The sequence below is a fragment of the Bufo bufo genome, chromosome 1, assembly GCF_905171765.1.
Source record: "Bufo bufo chromosome 1, aBufBuf1.1, whole genome shotgun sequence".
Classification (NCBI taxonomy): domain Eukaryota; kingdom Metazoa; phylum Chordata; class Amphibia; order Anura; family Bufonidae; genus Bufo; species Bufo bufo.
This window is the reverse complement of record NC_053389.1, coordinates 713075469-713095095: the sequence shown is the minus strand read 5'-3', so window position 1 is coordinate 713095095 and position 19627 is coordinate 713075469. Positions and strand designations below refer to the sequence as shown.

At 47.3% G+C, this 19627-nt stretch overlaps 1 protein-coding gene across 2 annotated transcripts in view; it reads left to right on the top strand.

Annotated features, from left to right (window-relative positions):
- The first annotated feature begins 7515 nt into the window (after window positions 1-7515).
- The window catches only part of PCSK6 (proprotein convertase subtilisin/kexin type 6), a 262720-nt gene continuing 250608 nt past the window's right edge, over window positions 7516-19627 (top strand). For both annotated transcript variants that reach the window (XM_040414252.1, XM_040414253.1), the window contains exon 1: window positions 7516-7753. In XM_040414252.1, the coding sequence (XP_040270186.1) occupies window positions 7592-7753 (162 nt within the window). In that variant the 5' untranslated portion in view covers window positions 7516-7591. The remainder of the gene's footprint in view (window positions 7754-19627) is intronic.

Genomic DNA, 19627 nt, shown 5'->3' with positions numbered 1-19627 from the left:
ATAACTGTTTTACCCGCAGACAAAGGTAAGTCAGTGATAAATCCATTGACAGATGTGTCCACGGTCTATTGGGAATGACGAGTGGTAATAGAGACCCTGCAGGACGTGTATGTGAAACTTTTGCGCGCGCACAGGTAGAACAAGAAGACACAAAATCCAATACATCCTGACGCAACCTTGGCCACCAAAAACGACGAGACAATAGCTCCAAGGTTGCTTTACTACCCGGGTGCCCAGCAAGTGCCGAATTATGATGTTCCTTTAATAATTCGAAACGTAGGTTCAACGGTACAAACAATTTCTCTGAAGGGCAAGAGACCGGGGCGTCCCCCTGGGCCTCTAACACCTTCCCCTCCAGAACAGAGTGTACCGCAGAAACAACCACTCCTCTTTGAAGAATGGGCACCGGATCACTCACATTACCCCCTCCAGGGAAACAACGAGATAGTGCATCAGCCTTGGTATTCTTTGCCCCAGGACGATAGGTAATCACAAAGTTAAACCTGGTAAAAAATAGCGACCACCTAGCCTGTCTAGGGGTGAGACGCTTAGCTGATTCGAGGTACAGAAGATTTTTGTGGTCCGTAATCACAGTGACGGGGTGGACTGCCCCCTCTAAAAAGTGACGCCACTCCTCAAACGCAAGTTTAATAGCTAATAGTTCCCTATTGCCAATATCGTAGTTCTTTTCTGCTGCAGATAGTTTTTTAGAAAAGAAAGCACAAGGACGCCATTTGCCAGGAGACGGACCCTGAGACAGCACCGCCCCCACTCCCACCTCTGACGCATCGACTTCAACAATAAAAGGCTGAGAGACATCAGGTTGGACTAGTACAGGTGCTGAGGTAAACCTCTCTTTTAGAGAGGAAAAAGCAACTTTAGCGGCGTCAGACCATTTAGAAAAATCAGTCCCCTTCCTAGTCATGTCAGTAAGGGGTTTTACAATAAGTGAATAATTTTTTATGAATTTCCTATAGAAATTTGCGAAGCCCAAGAACCGTTGTAGTGCTTTGAGGTTCTCATGAAGATCCCAATCAAAAATTGCCTGGACCTTCCTAGGATCCATACGGAAACCTGAAGCAGATAAAAAATAACCTAGGAATTGTATCTCCTGAACGGCGAAGACACATTTTTCAATTTTAGCATATAATTTATTCGTCCGTAGGACCTGCAGTACTTGTCTGACATGCACCTCATGTGTTCTCAGATCAGACGAATAAATTAAAATATCATCTAGGTATATTACCACAAACCTGCCGATTAGATGACTAAAAATGTCATGAACGAAATGTTGAAAGACGGCAGGAGCATTGGTCAGACCGAAAGGCATAACTAGATTTTCATAATGCCCCTCAGGGGTGTTAAAAGCTGTCTTCCACTCATCCCCCTCCTTAATACGAATCAGATTGTAGGCCCCACTAAGATCAAGTTTGGAGAACCACCTAGCACCCGCAATCTGGTTAAACAGGTCAGGAATGAGAGGAAGAGGGTATGGGTCTCGGATGGTTATCCGATTTAATTCGTGAAAATCTAGGCAAGGACGCAGGCCCCCATCTTTCTTTTTAACGAAGAAAAACCCTGCAGCCACGGGTGAAGAAGAGGGTCTGATGTGTGCCTTAGCCAAGCTCTCGGAGATATAATCTTTCATGGCTTGTCTCTCTGGACCCAAAAGATTATATAACCTGGTCTTGGGTAATTTTGCGCCGGGAATAAGGTTAACCGGGCAATCATAAGGACGATGAGGTGGTAACTTCTGACAACCCTTTTCAGAAAAAACATCCTCAAAATCCGAAATAAATGTAGGTAGGGTAGTTATGGAGGCGACTAAGCAATTGCTATTTAAGCCATTTTCTCTGCACTGCTCACTCCACTCCAATATCTCCCTGGCCTGCCAATCCACCACTGGATTGTGCGCTACCAACCAGGGAAGACCCAGCACTACCGGAGTGGGAAGCCCCTCCAGAACATAACATGAAAGCATCTCGTTATGGTGGTCCCCTACCCGAAGGTGTAAATTATGAACAATGTGGGTGAGGTTTCTCTGAGACAGAGGAGCAGAATCAATAGCGAATATGGGAATAGGTCTCTGTAGCGTACAGAGAGACAAACCCATAGTGCGGGCAAAATGGGCATCTATCAAATTTACCCCTGCTCCACTGTCTAGAAAGAAAGAAATAGTCTCTGTCTTATCCCCCAAATCAATAACCGCTGGCAACACAAATTGCGATGTACGTATGGAGGAAACGTATACCCCCCGGCTGACATCCTCCACACAGCCTGGGGTTAGTAGTTTTCCGACGGTCTTTTGTTTCTGAGGAAAGAAGGACAGACATTAAAGAAATGACCCCTCTCCCCACAAAAAAAACAAACCCCACGCCTACAGCGAGCCTCAGGAAGACGGACCTGACGAGTAGTTCCTCCTAGTTGCATAGGCTCGTCTAAGTCTGTACAGACTAACTGCTGCTTGGGAGGGGTTACCAATTGCTCCGGTTTTTTCAACCTGTCCCTAAGGTGTCTATCTATTCGGATAGAAAGGGACATAACCGCATCAAGGGAAAAGGGGGTCTCATATAATGCAAGCGCATCCTTAACCCTTTCGGATAACCCAGAGCAGAACTGACTCCTGAGAGCCGGGTCGTTCCATTGGGTATCCGTAGCCCACCTACGGAATTCAGAGCAATACTCCTCTACCGGCCGCTCTCCTTGTAAGAGTCTCCGTAATCTTGATTCAGCCAGTGCGACTCGGTCAGGGTCGTCATATATGAGACCCAAGGCCCCGAAAAACTCATCCACTGACCGAAGAGCTTGGGGATCAGTAGGTAAAGAGAACGCCCAGGACTGCGGGTCCCCCTGCAGCAGGGAAATAACAACCCCCACCCGCTGTTCTTCATTACCAGAGGAGTAAGGGCGCAGTTTAAAATATAATTTACAGGCCTCACGGAATGTCAAAAACTTGTCCCTTCCCCCAGAAAATCTGTCAGGGAGAGGGACCTTGGGTTCCGCAACAACCTGGTTACCAGTAGCAACCGCTGGGCTTGCGGTCAGTTGTAATTGCTGCTGTTGCTGGAGGACCGACGCCTTCAATCCTGCCACCTCCAAAGACAGGCCATGAAATTGTTTGGACAGAGCAGCAATTTGATCCATACTGGATTCTAAGTAGGTAAAAAAATTTTTTTATTTTTTTTACCTACACAAAATAAGGGCCAGATATAATGTAATGACCGGCGTCACGCACAGGGAGGAAAAAGGGAAAGCCCTGCCCAAGGGAGAGGGAAAGGTGGTGACCCCTAACTCACCTTGCGGCTGGCACCTGACTGCCCTGACGTCCCTAGACGGGTTCCTCACCCGTGCGGCGATCAAGTGCCTAAACCCTGGCTTTCCCTAAAATGAGCCCTAGATAGTGAACGGGCCGGTGGGATCGCTAGTCCGCACCACTGTCACTAAGAGGGAAACACCAGGGAGAGGACAGACAAAACAGACAAACACATACACCCAGGTGGGTGACCACAAAGGTCCAACAGGGATCCGGAGGGTAGCGTTCTGGACCAACTACCAGAGAACGCAGCAACACAGCTCCAGAGGGTCAGAATAGATGTCCAGGCAGGAAGTTCTATATCTGGCAACCAGAGAAGTGTGAGAGGGGAATATAAGGAGGTTTGGGAGTGCTGGACAAGGAACAGCTGAGGAGAAGGAGCTACGGATACCTGAGTGAGCCAAAAGGGTTTGCAAAGCAAACCCAGAAAGCTACAATAAGGAAACAGCCCTATCTTACATAGAGCGTGCAGCCAACCGCTGCGACTTCCTGCCCCCGGGTATAACGGAGTCAGGCGTGGTTCTTGACACCCTTGTGACAACCAGGGTCCAACGCTGGGGTGCCCCCACAGCGCTATGCAAAGGATGAGTTTGCCGAGAACGACAACCTCTAGAGGGGTGGCATGTGAGATTGTGAAACAACTTTTATTGCATGAACACTGTTATTTTGCTGTTTGGACACAAGAGGCCCCTGTTTCCCTACACAGCTAAACAGACTGCTCAAATTTAAATATTCATAGGAGGTGTAGCTGTGTGTCTAGAGGAAGGAAGCTGGCGTCCATTTCAGTTACAGCAGTGTCCTGCCCGGGGGAGGGGGGGTCCACCCCGGGTGTCGGCTCTCACGGGGGTGCCAGCAGGCCCAGAAGCAATGAGCGCTTCCATCAATACAGATGGAAGCGCTCATTGCTGAAGCGCTGACTTCCACATACTGCGGCGGGGCAGGGAGCGGAGCGCATAGTTCCCTGCCCCGCCGCCGATCACCGCCATAGGCATCAGGCATAGTAGGCCTGAAGCCTATGCAGTAGTTAAATCCTGGCACAGGCGTGCGTGATGATGTCATTGTGCGCGCATGTACTGGGACTCAGCAGCACAGCGCCGGGACTCTGCGAGCAAGCGCAGGTAAGTATTTAGCTTTTAGGTGTTTTTTTTTCTTTTATGTGCCAACTTTGGGGGACATGAGGGGGCCGGGGTGCACACAGGAGGATGTGTGGGCGGAAAATATGGTGGGATACTGTGTGGGGGCAAAAAATTTATTTTATTTTATGTGCCAACTTTGGGAGACATGAGGGCGGTGCACACAGGAGGACGTGGGGGGGGGGGGGGGGGGGGAATATGGTGGGATACTGTGTGGGGGCAAATTATTATGGGAGGGATTACTATATGGGCAATGTGGGGGACACTACTGTGTGGGGGGCAGTATTGGGACACTACTGTGTGGGGGCAGTGTGGGGGACACTACTGTGTGGGGGGCAGTATTGGGACACTACTGTGTGGGGGCAGTGTGGGGGACACTACTGTGTGGGGGGCAGTGTGGGGGACACTACTGTGTGGGGGCAGTGTGGGGGACACTACTGTATGGGGCCAGTGTGGGGGACACTAATGTATGGGGGCAGTGTGGGAGACACTACTGTATGGGGGCAGTGTGGGGGACACTACTGTATGGAGGCAGTGTGGGGGACACTACAGTGTGGGGGGCACTACTGTGTGGGGGGGGGCAGTGTGGGGGACACTACTGTGTGGGGGACACTACTGTGTGGGGGGCAGTGTGGGGGAAATTACTGTGTGGGGGCAGTGTGGGGGAAATTACTGTGTGGGTGGCAGTGTGGGGGACGTTGCTATTGGGGAGGCACTATAGGGGCTATTCTATTATTTCTGGGGACACTATACAGGGATTATTAACTGGAGCACAATAGAGGATGTTATTATTACTGGAGGCACTCTAGGGGACATTATAGCTGCTGTAGACACTATAGGGACATTTGGGGTAATTTATCAAACTGGTGTAAAGTAGAACTGGCTTAGTTACCCATAGCAACAGATTCCACCTTTAATTTTTGACAGCTCTTTTGGAAATCCAGTTCTACTTTACACCAGTTTGATAAATGACCCAAATGATGTCTATTAGGGTCACTATTTTTTCAGCAGTATAGTACCTGGTACATTGGGGAGCACAGTAGGCACAGTATTGGGAGTGGCAGCAGGATGACACTGTGGGGACACCAGGATGGGAAGGTTGATGGAAAAATTGAGAAATCTAACGTATCTGTGTTACAAACTCTGTAGAGACGAGATGCGACTGAAAAAATTTGTCATGGAGGTCTAACGGAGTTTAGGACCACACCTCCAAAAAAAAAAATAAACCCCCCAAAACAGAAATCCAACCTCCAAACATGAACTCAGTAATGAGTAGCTCCGCCGTTATTGTTTATCACTTAAAAAATTTGTTTCGGCATGCTTGATGCAAGCGTTTCCATGAGGTGAGTGGGAACATTTCTCCAAGTGGTGAAGACGGCCGCACGAAGGCCATCTACTGTCTGGAACTGTTGTCCATTTTTGTAAACTTCCCTTGCCATCCATCCCCAAAGGTTCTCAATTGGATTTAGATCAGAGGAACACGCAGGATGGGCCAAAAGAGTGATGTTATTCTCCTGGAAGAAGTCCCTTGTCCTGCAGACATTGTGTACTGTAACGTTGTCCTGTTGAAAAACCCAGTCGTTACCACACAGACGAGGGCCCTCAGTCATGAGGAATGCTCTCTGCAACATCTGGACATAGCCAGCGGCCGTTTGACACCCCTGCACTTCCTGAAGCTCCATTGTTCCACTGAAGGAAAAAGCACCCCAGACCATTATGGCGCCCCCTCCACTGTGGCGCGTAGAAAACATCTCAGGTGGGATCTGCTTGTCATGCCAGTAACGTTGGAAACCATCAGAACCATCAAGGTTACATTTTTTCTCATCAGAGAATAAAACTTTCTTCCACCTTTGATGTTTGGTGCTCTCTTGCAAAGTCCAAACGAGCAGTTCTGTGGCGTTCAAGGAGACGAGGTCTTTGAAGACGTTTTTTGTTTTTGAAGCCCTTCAGTCTCAGATGCCGTCTGATGGTTATGGGGCTGCAGTCAGCACCATTAAGGGCCTTAATATGGGTCGAGGATCGTCCAGTGTCTTGACGGACAGCCAATTGGATCCTCCGGCTCAGTGCTGATGAAATTTTTTTGGGTCTTCCACTTGACTTTTTTGTTCCATAACCCTCAGGGTCATTTAAGAAATTCCAAATGACTGTCTTACTGCGTCCCACCTCAGCAGCGATGGCGCACTGTGAGAGACCCTGCTTATGCAGTTCAACAACCTGACCACGTTCAAAAAGGGAGAGTTTTTTTGCCTTTGCCATCACAACGTGTGACTACCTGACAGAAAATAACAATGAATCCACATTTTTGCACAGATTTGGCCTTTTAAAGGCATGTGGTCCTAAAATTTGGATCAGCTGAAAAAACAGCCTGTTTCAGTTTAATCGTTATTTTCAATTAATTGAATGCTCAAAACATGTTTTGTCTCACTCTCATTTCTTCTTGTTGCATGTGGAAGCTCTACTTGGAACCTTGTTAAGATCCAACAATGTAAAATAAGATTTTTTGCCATTTTTCAAGTGGTTTTAAACTTTTGATCAGGACTGTATTACCATATAAATAATCTGATTAAACATACCGTATTTTAAGGTCCAAATTGCACCAAATAATGAAGTTGAGGTCTAATATACAGGTAGAAAGCATAGGGACCGTTTAGTAAGGAGCAATTTTGTAAATTTATTAATAAACATTTATTTTCCAGGACTTTTAGCCCAGAAGAGGGACACTTAGGAGGCATGGTCATCAAAAGCTAAAGAGTGGAAAGTCCCTTAAATGTACAGCCTCCCATGGCACTATACTAGACCTGCTGGTCTGACACGTCCTCTCTAATAATCCCTCCTAATCCAGTCCACACGTAGATAATAATCCCGCAGCCTTTTATGAATGAAGTCACTGTACTCCCGGCCAACCTCACCCACCTGCCTCCGCTGCCTCCGCCCACTCACGCTGTACCAGGACCTGCCCTATGCCTCAGCCCCGCCCCCTCATCGCACCGTGTACAGGTCTGGCTTCTGATTGGCTGACGAGTTGACAAATAGCAGGCGGCGGAGCGCGGGTTCCAGCAGATGTTCAGAGCCGGGTCTTTACTCACTATATGTCCGCCTTGTGCTCCCTGTGAGCGGGCAGCGGACCCCGCCATCTACCGGTGACATGCTCTCCTTGACAGCTCCGCTCCTCTTGCTGCTGCTGCCCGGCTGTCTGGCTCCTGTTCCCCGCACCGTCTACTCCAACCATTGGGCTGTACGAGTGCCCGGGGGACCCGAGAGAGCGGCTCAGCTGGCTGCCAAATACGGCTACCTGAACATGGGGCAGGTGGGCATCACACCCGGGTAGGAGGGGGGGTGGGGGGTGATTGTGCCTGTCTGCATGCCGCCTCTGCTCAAACTTCTCTGCTCCCCTGTCACCTCTGCTCCTGTCCTACATCATTGCTACCAAGTTCTGTGCGACCTCTGCGCTTATCTCGTGTCTGCAGGTAAATGTCGCACAGGGTTCATATGGCCATACCCCACTGCTCTCCTGTATCTGGCGCACGTCTGCCTCCTTCCATGCGGTCTGTATCCTCTGTGCTGCTGTTTCCATCACTTTATTGCATTGGGTTTGGGTTTTTAATAGTTTTGTGTCTGTTTATTAACCCCTGTGTTGGATGAAGGGTTTGTTCCTATGATATCCCTGATAGAATACATGTCTGTTGGTTTTTGCTGTAATTTTTGGGGGATGATATCCGTGTCTTCCATAGGGGGTAAGACTATAAAAGGGCGCACATTCTACTTTATATACGGTAAGTAGGGGTGAGCGAACTTCTGTTTCAAGTTCGACGTACAAGGTTCGGGTTATCTAAGAATTGCGTTATGGCTTTCGCTACCACGGTCCGTAACTTATAACGGAATTCTTAGGTAACCTGAACCTTGTACGTCGAACCTGAAACACAAGTTCGCTCTTCCCTAATGGTAAGTCTTTGGCCGGACTTTGATAAGTGATTAATGCTCCACATCAGGACCGTCAGGATTTACTGGTGTCATTGGTTTTTGTGGTAGCGCAGTGACTGCGTCTGACTTTTCAGCTGGTATGGGGGTCAGCTGTCAAACACGTCGCCTCTCAGCGGCGCTCAGTCACCAAGTTTGTTGTGATGTCATTCATGCGGTAAGGGTCAGACTCCATCTCTGTACAATCCGGTTGTGTATGTGCAGGTTGAGGGTGAATTCACACATGGCAGGTTTGTTGCAGAAGTTTCTAGAACTAAAAAATCGGAAGCACGTGGATTGCTTCTAGCCTCATGCAGATGAATGGGACAACAGTCTGCTGCTTGTGAATACCCTAAGGGCCAGTTTACACGGAGGTTTCTGCCTCAAAATCTGCTCCAAAAGAAGCTTCAAAACAGCCTCCCATTCATTTTAATGGGAAGAAGTGCTTGATTTTTTTTTTTTTTTTTTTATTTAGGCTACTTTCACACTAGCGTTTTTTCGTTTTCCAGTATTGAGATCCATCATAGGGTCTCAATCCCGGAAAAAAAACAACTCTTCCCTTTTGTCCCTATTCATTGTCAATGGGGACAAAACTGAACAGAACGGAGTGCTCCAAAATGCATTCCGTTCCGTTTGGTTGCTTTCCATATCGCAGAGCAAACCGCTGCAAGCTGCGGTTTTCTTTCAGTCATGGGATGCGGAGCAAAACGGATCCGTCATGACCCACAATGCAAGTCAATGGGGACAGATCAGTTTTCTCTGACACAATAGAAAACGGATCCATCCTCCATTGGCTTTTAATAGAGTTCATGACAGATCCGTCTTGGCAATGTTAAAGATAATACAACCGGATCCGTTCATAACGGATGCAGATGGTTGTATTATCAGTAATGGAAGCGTTCTTGCTGAACCGTGCCAGATCCAGTAAAAGCGCTAGTGTGAAAGTAGCCTGGAAAAAAAGAAGCGGCGCTGAATCTCCAATTGACATGAATGGGGCGCAGATAAAACACTGCTCTGTAAGTTCATGCGTTTGTGTGTTCAGCATATTTTTTGGCACTGATCTGCTTCAAAAACCTAAAGCTTAAGGGTCCATTCACACGTCCGTAAGTGTTCTGCAAGTTGCGCATCCGCAAAACACTGACACTGGCAATGTGCATTTCGCAATTTGCAGACCGCACATGGCCGGCACTATAATAGAAAATGCCTAATCTTGTCCGCGATTGCGGACAAGAATAGGACGTGTTCTATTTTTTTGCGGAAACGTAAGCACGGATGCGGAAGTGCGGATCCGCCAATCGGGAGGCGGACAGCAAAATTGCGGAACGGATGCGGACGTGTGAATGGACCCTAAAAATTAAGCTTTGTATTGAACACCCATTGGTTAAAAAAAGGCATCAAAACTACATGTTTTTTCGCGCTGAAAAAAGTACAGATTCTGTGCTAACTTTAAGCGCGTTTTTCAAAATCAGTGGTGTGAACTGGCCCTTATAGTGCGGACACCACACAGGTTTTTATAATGCAGTTTTTGAAGCCAAAACCAGCAGTGGATTAGAAAGTGTAGAAGTCGTATCTGCTCCTCCATATGATCCTCTCCTGATGTTGGCTTTAAAAACTGCATCAAAAAGCCTAAACTTGAGCCTGTATCCCTATTAGGCTGATAATCTGGATGAGTAGAAGCGCTTGTTCCTGATAATCGACCTGTTTAAAAGGCGCTCGTTCATCAGCTGATCCTGTTCAGAAATCCTCGTTCCTCTTAAGATTGTGCCATCTAGGATCTGCTGCCCAGGAATAGTGATCTTCTATGGGGACAAGTGATCGCTATATGGATCTCTTGTCCCCATACAGCGGAGGTGATTGCAGCGTGTGAATGTGCTCCTCACCTCCTCTCTGTAACAGGACCTTACACAATGAGAACTATCGGAACCCCCATCAGACTGGGCATTAAATGGTTATTTCCTGGCTGTATGGGATACGCAGAGTTTGATCCCGTTCATTCATTTAGAACTGCTGCCTGTCAGGAGATGTTCACACGCAGCAGATTGAATGAATTCCATTTGTGAGTGGGGGTCGATTCTGAAGCACCAGCATGGACTTCTGAAAACCCCTATTCAGATGTGAGACGGTCACGGAAGCTCTGCAACGAATCAGCCGTCAGTAAAGATACAGTGGAGCCAGGAGATAAGTGGTTAATCTCAGCAGCCGGCGTCCCTGCTTGTATATGCGCTGCTACTAATGGAGGTCATCAGCTGTGAATTTGCAGTTTTTGCTTTGCATTGTAGGATGTTTTGCTATTAACTGGTTAAACTTTTAGTATTTTAATATATTTGACATCTACTGTAATTACTGGTCATGATGGACTTCCCTAATATTTGTGGTGGATCTTGCATGGACCCTGTTCTCTGCAGCACATGGATTTTGAAGAGGACCTGTCGCCTCTCCTGACATGTCGCTTTTAGTAACTACTTGCATCGTCCTTCCTATTGTTACGCCTCTATGTTGTGCTATTCCTTTATTATTCCTGCTAGAAGGTTATGAATGAATTGCTAGCAGTCTGCAATAAAGGTCCAACTGGGTGTTACCAAATGGAGGTGTCGCTGCACAGTCTGACTCTGCGGGGACCCCCCCCAACTGGAAACACCCAGCTGGACCTTCATTGCAAACTGATATGAATGATATGCTAAATGTCTAGCAGGATAATAGTGGATAGGCACATCATAGTCACAGGAGTAATTTGCCGGGGTCGTTACTGCATGAGGAATGCAAATAGTTAATAAAACAGACATGTCGGGACAGGTCCTCTTTATAGGAGTTTTCCACTAAAATTAAGTGTTAAAATAAAAAATGGTGAACCATTCAAATCCCCCCTCTGGTGCTTGTTGCGATGTGCTTCTCTTTAGAGATGAGCGAATCAACTTCGGACAGTACATCTGAAGTCGATTTGCTTAAAAATTTACTTCTCCGTACGGTATGAGAATGTGTGGGCTCCAATAAGGCAAAGGTATTTCTTCATAAAGTCTCGCGAGACTTTGTATAATTTCGGAAATTAATTATTACTGTAAAAAAACATTGGAACCGAACTCATGTACCATCAGTCAATTTGCTCATCTCTTGTTTTCTTGATCTGGATAGGTCATCAATATCAGACTGGTGGGGTCCGACACCCGGCACCCCTGCCGATCAGCTGAAGAAGCGTTCATGTGAGCGCTGCGCCCTCCATCTAGCTTATAGCGGGGGTGCGGTGTAATTACACTTTCCTCTCCTGTTCACTTCAATGGGAGGAGAAGCGGTAATTACACTACTGGGTGTCGTAACCCCCGCAGGTAGGGTCATCAGTATCATACCACTGCACAGACCCTTTAGGCTACCTCCACACCTTGCAAAATATGCGTGAATTTTCCACACGGATTCTTATGCGGAAAAACTGCGGCGTAATACGGTGCCAGCAAAGTGTACACTCCCGCAGCATGTCAATTCTTTGTGCGGCTTTCATAGTGCAATGCAAAGGGTGAGATCTGCATCAAATCCGCAACAAAGTCTTCAAGTTAGGCTACACGAACGTTGTTTGTTTCCGTTTCAGTGTCCGTTCCGTTTGTTTTGCAGATAGGATGTGGACCCATTCATTTCAGTGGGTCCGCAAAAAATACACACAGCACACAGTGTGCTTCAATAAGAAACAGGACCGGCACTCCTTGCGATGCAATAGTAAATTCTTTATTCGCCACTCATGAAGAAAGTGGACGTGCGTTTCGGCACATGCAAGTGCCTTTGTCAAACACAAGATCTTGCTGCTCAATTGTGTTTGACAAAGGCACTTGCATGTGCCGAAACGCGCCTCCACTTTCTTCATGAGTGGCGAATGAAGAATTTACTATTGCATCGCAAGGAGTGCCGGTCCTGTTTCTTATTGAAGTACCTGGGGCGATGCCCGCTGACCGTGCACCCATACCCCCACGCGGTGCCGCCCGATTATCTACAACAAGCACACAGTGTGCTGTCTTCATCGGTATGTCCGTTCCGTAGCCCCGCAAAAAATGTCCGTTTTAGGCATTGTTACAATGGATCCGCAAAAAAAAGATGACATATGGACTAGGGATCGACCGATATTGATTTTTTAGGGCCGATACCGATAATTTGTCAACTTTCAGGCCGATAGCCGATAATTTATACCGATATTCTGGGTATTTTTATTTTTGAGGAAAAAAAAAAATTTCCTACACAAATCTGCTGAAAATTAATGTTTATTGTTAATGTGTATTATTATTTTATTTTTTTTGTAAATCTTTTTCATTTATACTTAATATTTTTTTTTTTTTTTTTTTACTAACTTTTAGCCCCTTAGGGACTAGAACCCTTGTCCCATTCACCCTGATAGATCTCTATCAGGGTGAATAGGATCTCGCACTCTCCCTGCTGCCCTGTGCTCTGTGCACACAGCAGCATGGAGCTGACTATGGCAGCCAGGGCTTCAATAGCGTCCTGGCTGCCATGGTAACCGATCGGAGCCCCAGGCTTACTCTGCTGGGGCTCCGATCGGAGGAGCAGGGGAGAGGGGACCCTGTGGCCACTGCCACCAATGATTAGAACTGGGGGGGGGGGGCGCACTGCGCCACCAATGTTTTTACTATTGGGATGGGGGTGGGGGGCGCACTGCGCCACCAATGACTAATACTAGGGGGCTTGAGGGGGGGGGGGCGCACTGCGCCACCAATGTTTTTACTATTGGAGTGGGGGGCGCACTGCTTGAGGGAAGGGGGGGGCGCACTGCGCCACCAATGAAGATACCTCTCTTTCACATACAGGAGGCGGGAGCTGGCTGCAGAATCACATAGCCGGCTCCCGACCTCTGAGCGGTAGCTGCGATCCGCGGCACCTAAGAGGTTAACTACCGCGGACCGCAGCTGCCGTTCATAGAGGTCGGGAGCCGGCTATGTGATTCTGCAGCCAGCTCCCGCCTCCTGTATTTGAATTAATGAAAGACTCATCTTCATTGGTGGCGCAGCGGCCACAGCCCCTCCCCTCCTCTTGTCTTCCGTCCTGTCATTGGCGGCAACGGCAGCAGCATCACAGGGGGAGGAGACACTGCTTCCTTCTCCCCTGTGCTGCGGAGGGAACACAGAACGCGCTGAGAGCAGCGCGTTCTGTGTTCCCAATACGTTATCGGTATATCGGCAAAATAGATGCCGATACCGATAACGTTCAAAATCCTCAATATCAGCTGATAATATCGGCCAAACCGATAATCGGTCGATCCCTAATATGGACGTCATCTATTTTTTTTTTTTTTTTGCGGATCTGCAATTTGCAGACCGCAAAGCAGTTGTGTGCATGTAGCCTTTTTACACTGTGGATTTTCATGTGGGAACACACAGAAATTGTGTGTAAACCTGCACCAATGTGCATGTACCCCTTAGTGTTGTGTTTTGTTTTTTTTTGTTTTTTTTTAAATAATTTTTGGACCCATAGATATACCCTTTAAACATGCTCCTAGTTCCAAACTTCATTTGTTTGATGTGGTCCTTTTAGTTATATATGCTGAATGTGAGGCCTGTGCGTCCAGGACTTGACGTTCTTCACTAGCTCTCATTTATCATTACAGTTTAATTTCAGGACTGCTTTTCTCTCCTACAGCTCATGAGTGAGTTCTTCCCCCCTGTGCTGATACACTGATGTGGAGAAAAGGTTTGTTCAGCCCGTCTTGATGGTAATCCAAAAGCACTTTTATTCAATATTAAAATGTAAAAACATCCAGGTACAGAATGCAAGGTCTACGCGTTTCAGGCAGAATACAATTTTAGCCCTTACTCATGACTGCTTCAGATACACTGAGAGATTTACCTTTATAGGGGGAATCACACCTGAGCTGATCAAGTGTGGAGAAGCCCCCCCCCCCTCCTATATCGTTGCACAAAGGTAAAAACATACTAAAATTAACATCTATAACTCACTTAGGTAACTTAAAGAAGTAGGGAAAATAGATGTTAGTATTGCAAGATTAGGTCCGATCTTTTATTCAGACCTTGGGGCTGGCGACTTTCCAACTGGAAAATCCAATAGGAGTCTCTATTTAAGAGTTTCCTTTTTCTGTCGCCAGCTCTCACTGCCTTGCACAGACATATCAGTGGTGTCGCCACCATGAATTATCGCAAAATGGAGACTTGCCGCAGAAATGTTGCGGCTTGCGTGGTGTGGCACATCTGATGTGTTTTCTGATTCGTGTTTTTATTGCATTGGTGGTACATCCTACGTATTGCAACTAGGGTTGTTGCGGGTATCGAAATTTCGATACCCAATCAATACTTTTGTCCCGGTATCGATACGATACCGGGATTTCCGTTTTTTCGATACTGGGCTGCGCTTCTGCGCAGTCTAGTATCTCTGAACATGAGCGCACTGCTATCGGCGCGCTCATGTTCTCTCTCAGCAGCACAGGGGAGAAGGAAGCTGTCCCCCCCCCTCCCCCTGTGCTGCTGCCGCTGCCACCAATGAGAAGAGAGGGGCGGAGGAGGGGCGGCAATGAGAAGAGAGGGGCGGAGGAGGGGCGGCAATGAGAAGAGAGGGGGTGGAGGAGGGGCGGCAATGAGAAGAGAGGGGCGGAGGAGGGGCGGCAATGAGAAGAGAGGGGCGGAGGAGGGGCGGGCGCACTGCGCCACCAATGATAGGATTACTATCGGAGCGATGGGAGGAGACATCAGCTTCACTAGTGGGCGTTCCTCTTCCCTGCGCTGCGATTGGACAGCGCTACAGCCAGGGAGAAGGAACGCCCACTAGTGAAGCTGATGTCTCCTCCCATCGCTCCGATAGTAATCAGCAGCATGTGGAGCAGGAGAGGAGACAGTAATGGGGCACTGCGGGCGAACAGAGCGGCGCCCAGGACTAAATGGTGAGTGCTGAGACATCGCTGGGCGCCGCTCTGTGTGGCCTAATAGTGAAAGTCTGGACTCATATACAGTAGTCAGTCTTTAACACATACAGGAGGCGGGTGCCGGCAGCAGAATCGCATTGCCGGCACCCTGCCCCTGACAGGGAGCTGCGATCAGCGGCAGTTAACTGCCGCTGATCTGCTAGTACCCGCCTCCTGTATAAAGGGGTAAAATCATTGGTGGTGCAGTGTGCCCCCCCCCCTCAATCCCCCCATCCCATTAAAATCATTGGTGGCACAGTGCGCCGGCCCCTCTCAACCCTCCAGTATTAAAATCATTGGTGGCAGTGGCCACAGGGACCTCTCCACTCCCCCTCATTGGTGGTGCAGTGGCAGCTTCTGATCGGAGCCCCAGCTGTGTAAGCCTGGGGCTCCGATCGGTTACCATGGCAGCCAGGACGCTACAGAAGCCCTGGTTGCCATGGTAACATCCCTGATGCTGTGTGCACAAAGCACAGAGCAGCAGGGACAGTGTGGAGTCCTATTCACCCTGATAGAGATCTATCAGGGTGAATAGGAAAAGGGATGAAAGATCCCAGGTTCTAGCCCCTAAGGGGGGAAATAGTTATTAAATAAAAAGTGGAAAAAAAACAAACACTAAAATATGAAGTATAAATTACCCCCCTTTTCCCAATTTCACATATAAAATATATAAATAAACATATTACATCGCCACGTCAGAAAAGTCCAAACTATTAAAATATAAAAAAAAAATCTAGGTGGTGAATGCCGGAACAGAAAAAATAAAATAAAAACTGCGCGATTCGCCATTTTTAAAAATGAGGAATGCACGTGGCTTTTTTTGTTTATTTTTTTCGCGTGGTATCGAATGGTATCGAGTATCGCAATACTTTTTCATGGTATCGAAACCGAATCAAAAATTTGGTATCGCAACAACTCTAATTGCAACATGCATTTAGTACAAGTTATCAAATTAATGGCATAAGTAGTGTTGCAATTCAAGAAGGATTTTATCACAAAACTCTGACCATTAATACTAGATTCAAAGGTTCGGGAGATTTTCATGCATCTACAGCAGGTGCATATACAGTGCCCACATTTATCATTTCCTTTTGTTGACAGCCATGTACCTTGTGATGTCCGGGACTTCTTACTTTGAAAAAGGCTCGGACTCACGATATTGGCTATGGTGGGAGCTCTGCGTGCTGCACGTTTGACTCCATTTTGTGCTACTGTTGCCCAATTTTTCACATGCTAACACTGGAAAATGTTTTTTGACAATGTTGCAAATTAGTGTGTATTCACTGCTGTATTGTGTAACAAAGACCTTTTTTCTTTTTAGATTTTATGTCCCCATCTGCCTCATATCGTGGTGTTTTCAATTTTTTGGGGTTAACTGCGAATAATTAATCTCTGTTCATACTCGGTACATCTTTATTATGTTTTATCATTATTTGTTCGGGGTATGCTCTATATGTCAATCTCTTGATAATATCTTGCGCCTCAATTTCATATGTTACTTGCTGGCTACAGTTTCTCCTAGCCCTGATAAATTCTCCTTTAGGTACATTCCTGATTGTATGGGTAGGGTGACATGACCTAGCATGGAATAATGTATTACCCGCTGTAGGTTTTCTGTAAGTACTAGTGTATATGGAGGCTGTGGAGGAGTCCCCCCTGAGACGGAGATCCAGCAACTCAATGTTCGAGGCATCATGTTGAACAGTAAACTGGATACTGTTCACACATGAATTTAGATAATGGGCAAAGGACGGTATGGCCGCCACATCCCCCGACCAAATAAAGGTCAGGTCATCGATGTAGCGGCCATACCACCTTATGCTGTCTGCATGTGGGTTGGTGTCGATGAGGAGGAAGCTTCTCTCCCACCATGCCATGAATACAACAAAAGGAAATGATAAATGTGGGCACTGTATATGCACCTGCTGTAGATGCATGAAAATCTCCCGAACCTTTGAATCTAGTATTAATGGTCAGAGTTTTGTGCTAAAATCCTTCTTGAATTGCAACACTACTTATGCATTTATTTGATAACTTGTACTAAATGCATGTTGCAATACGTAGGATGTACCACCAATGCAATAAAAACACGAATCAGAAAACGCATATCAGATGAGCCACACCACGCAAGCCGCAACATTTCTGCGGAAAGTCTCCATTTTGCGATAATTCATGGTGGCGACACCTCTGATATGTCTGTGCAAGGCATTGAAAAGGTTAATAGACCAGTGAGAGCTGGCGACAGAAAAAGGAAACTCTTAAATAGAGACTACTATTGGATTTTCCAGTTGGAAAGTCGCCAGCCCCAAGGTCTGAATAAAAGATTTGACCTAATCTTGCAATACTAACATCTATTTTCCCTACTTCTTTAAGTTACCTAAGTGATTTATAGATGTTAATCTTAGTATGTTTTTACCTTTGTGCACCGATATAGGAGGGGGGGGGGGCTTCTCCACACTTGATCAGCTCAGGTGTGATTCCCCCTTCCCCCTATAAAGGTAAATCTCTGTGTATCTGAAGCAGTCATGAGTAAGGGCTAAAATTGTATCCTGCCCGAAACGCGTAGACCTTGCATTCTGTATCTGGATGTTTTTACATTTGAATATTGAATAAAGTGCTTTTGGATTACCATCAAGACGGGCTGAACAAACCTCTTTTCTTCACATTATCTTCGCTTGCTCCCAATCCGGGTGAAGGAGCTGTTTCGTGCCTCAGAATTGGAATCCCATGCAGGCGAGAGCCGCTCATAACTTTTACTTTTGAATGATGATGTGGGTTTGATTTCCCATCCTCCTCATCTGCAGCGTCTGGGCTGCCCACCTTTCTCTCTACTTGTATACACAGCCTGTGTGATTCATCCCCTCCTGCTGCAGACTGCAATGTTATCTTCTTCCTATGTATACTCCATTACAGTACAGCCGATGTGAGCTGCCCTCCGTAGATGCGTTCCTTTTGTCAGCACACTGATGTGACATGTACAGCACCTTCCCCCTCCCTGCTACTATCTCTAACAATGAGAGAAGGGAGGGGGAGAGCAGAGAATGTCAGGCTTTGCAGCACCAGCAGCTAGGTGGCTACCTGCGCACGGGTGTGGGTTTCAAAACAGAAAAGCTGTGTGATTTATTTTTCCATTTATCCACCATGACGGCCACAAGGAGATTGACCCTTGACCTCTGTAGGGGCAGGAACACATGAAGAGAGTTTAAATTCCCCCCACCCCTTCACCTCCTCAGTGCTTTCCTGCCCCAACAGGGGCCAAAATGTGGAGAGAGCCCTCCTGTCGGGAGGGTTGAAGTATCCTATTCAGGTTTTTTCCTACAGGATTCTCCAGCTGTCCTCCTGCGGCAGGGGCTAAGGCTGGACAGCATGGAGCAACAAGGACCCTTGTCCCGGCCTATGCTGGGGCCTGCGGTCCTCCCTTACTTTGAGACCTCCTTCCTCGCAGCAGGAAGCAGTCTGGGGTGCCAGCTTCACACGGAGGTTCGCGCGCTGTGTTCGGCGTCCTCCTTGCTTCCACGTGACCGGCTAGGGGAGTAGGTGCGGCGCATGGAGCGTAAGCATTAGGAGGGGGGGCCGCGCCGACGCACGCACCTATACAGAGGTTGGTGCGACGCAGGCACACGCAGACAGCCTGGGGCGCAGCTTGATGACGTCAGACGCCGGGGCTGCTGAAGAGATCGCGGTTCCAGCCAGCATTTGCCTGCAAACACCACGATGTCAGAGACACCTACTCCCCACCAGGAAGGTCCTGATCCCTCTGCCGTCAGTACTGTGAGTTTCCCCCCGGGGGGGTGTTGTATAGTTAAGACAGCACTTGTCCTTAATTGCTCACTGTGGTATATTTGGTTGTTCCCTCACTTCCAGGGTACTAAAGAGTCTAAAGTAAAAGTGAAGTTACTAAAGTGTAATGCTTGCTCAAAAAGGCTACCGGAGAATTATAAGAAAAGACTTTGCAAGTCTTGCACAGCCGATATCTGGAAGGAAGAACAACCAAATATTCTTACAGAGATAATCTTTTATTTTGGACGAGATTAAGTCTTCCTTGGCTTCTATGTCGACTCCCGGCAGTACTCCTAATCCTCCCAAAAAACGCAAGCTCTCCGTTATATCCTCCTCTGATGCTGAGGATGTAGAAGAAGCCTCCGTCTCATCCAGACAAATTTATGAGGACCCCCTATCAGAGGGAAAAAGTAAAAAGGTTCACAGCAGCATGTCCGGTGTGACTATTGGGAACCAAGAGTGCACACACAAAAGAATACGACGTTTCGGCTATGCAATAGCCTTTATCAAGTATACAGATACAAAAGCGTGAACAGTCATATA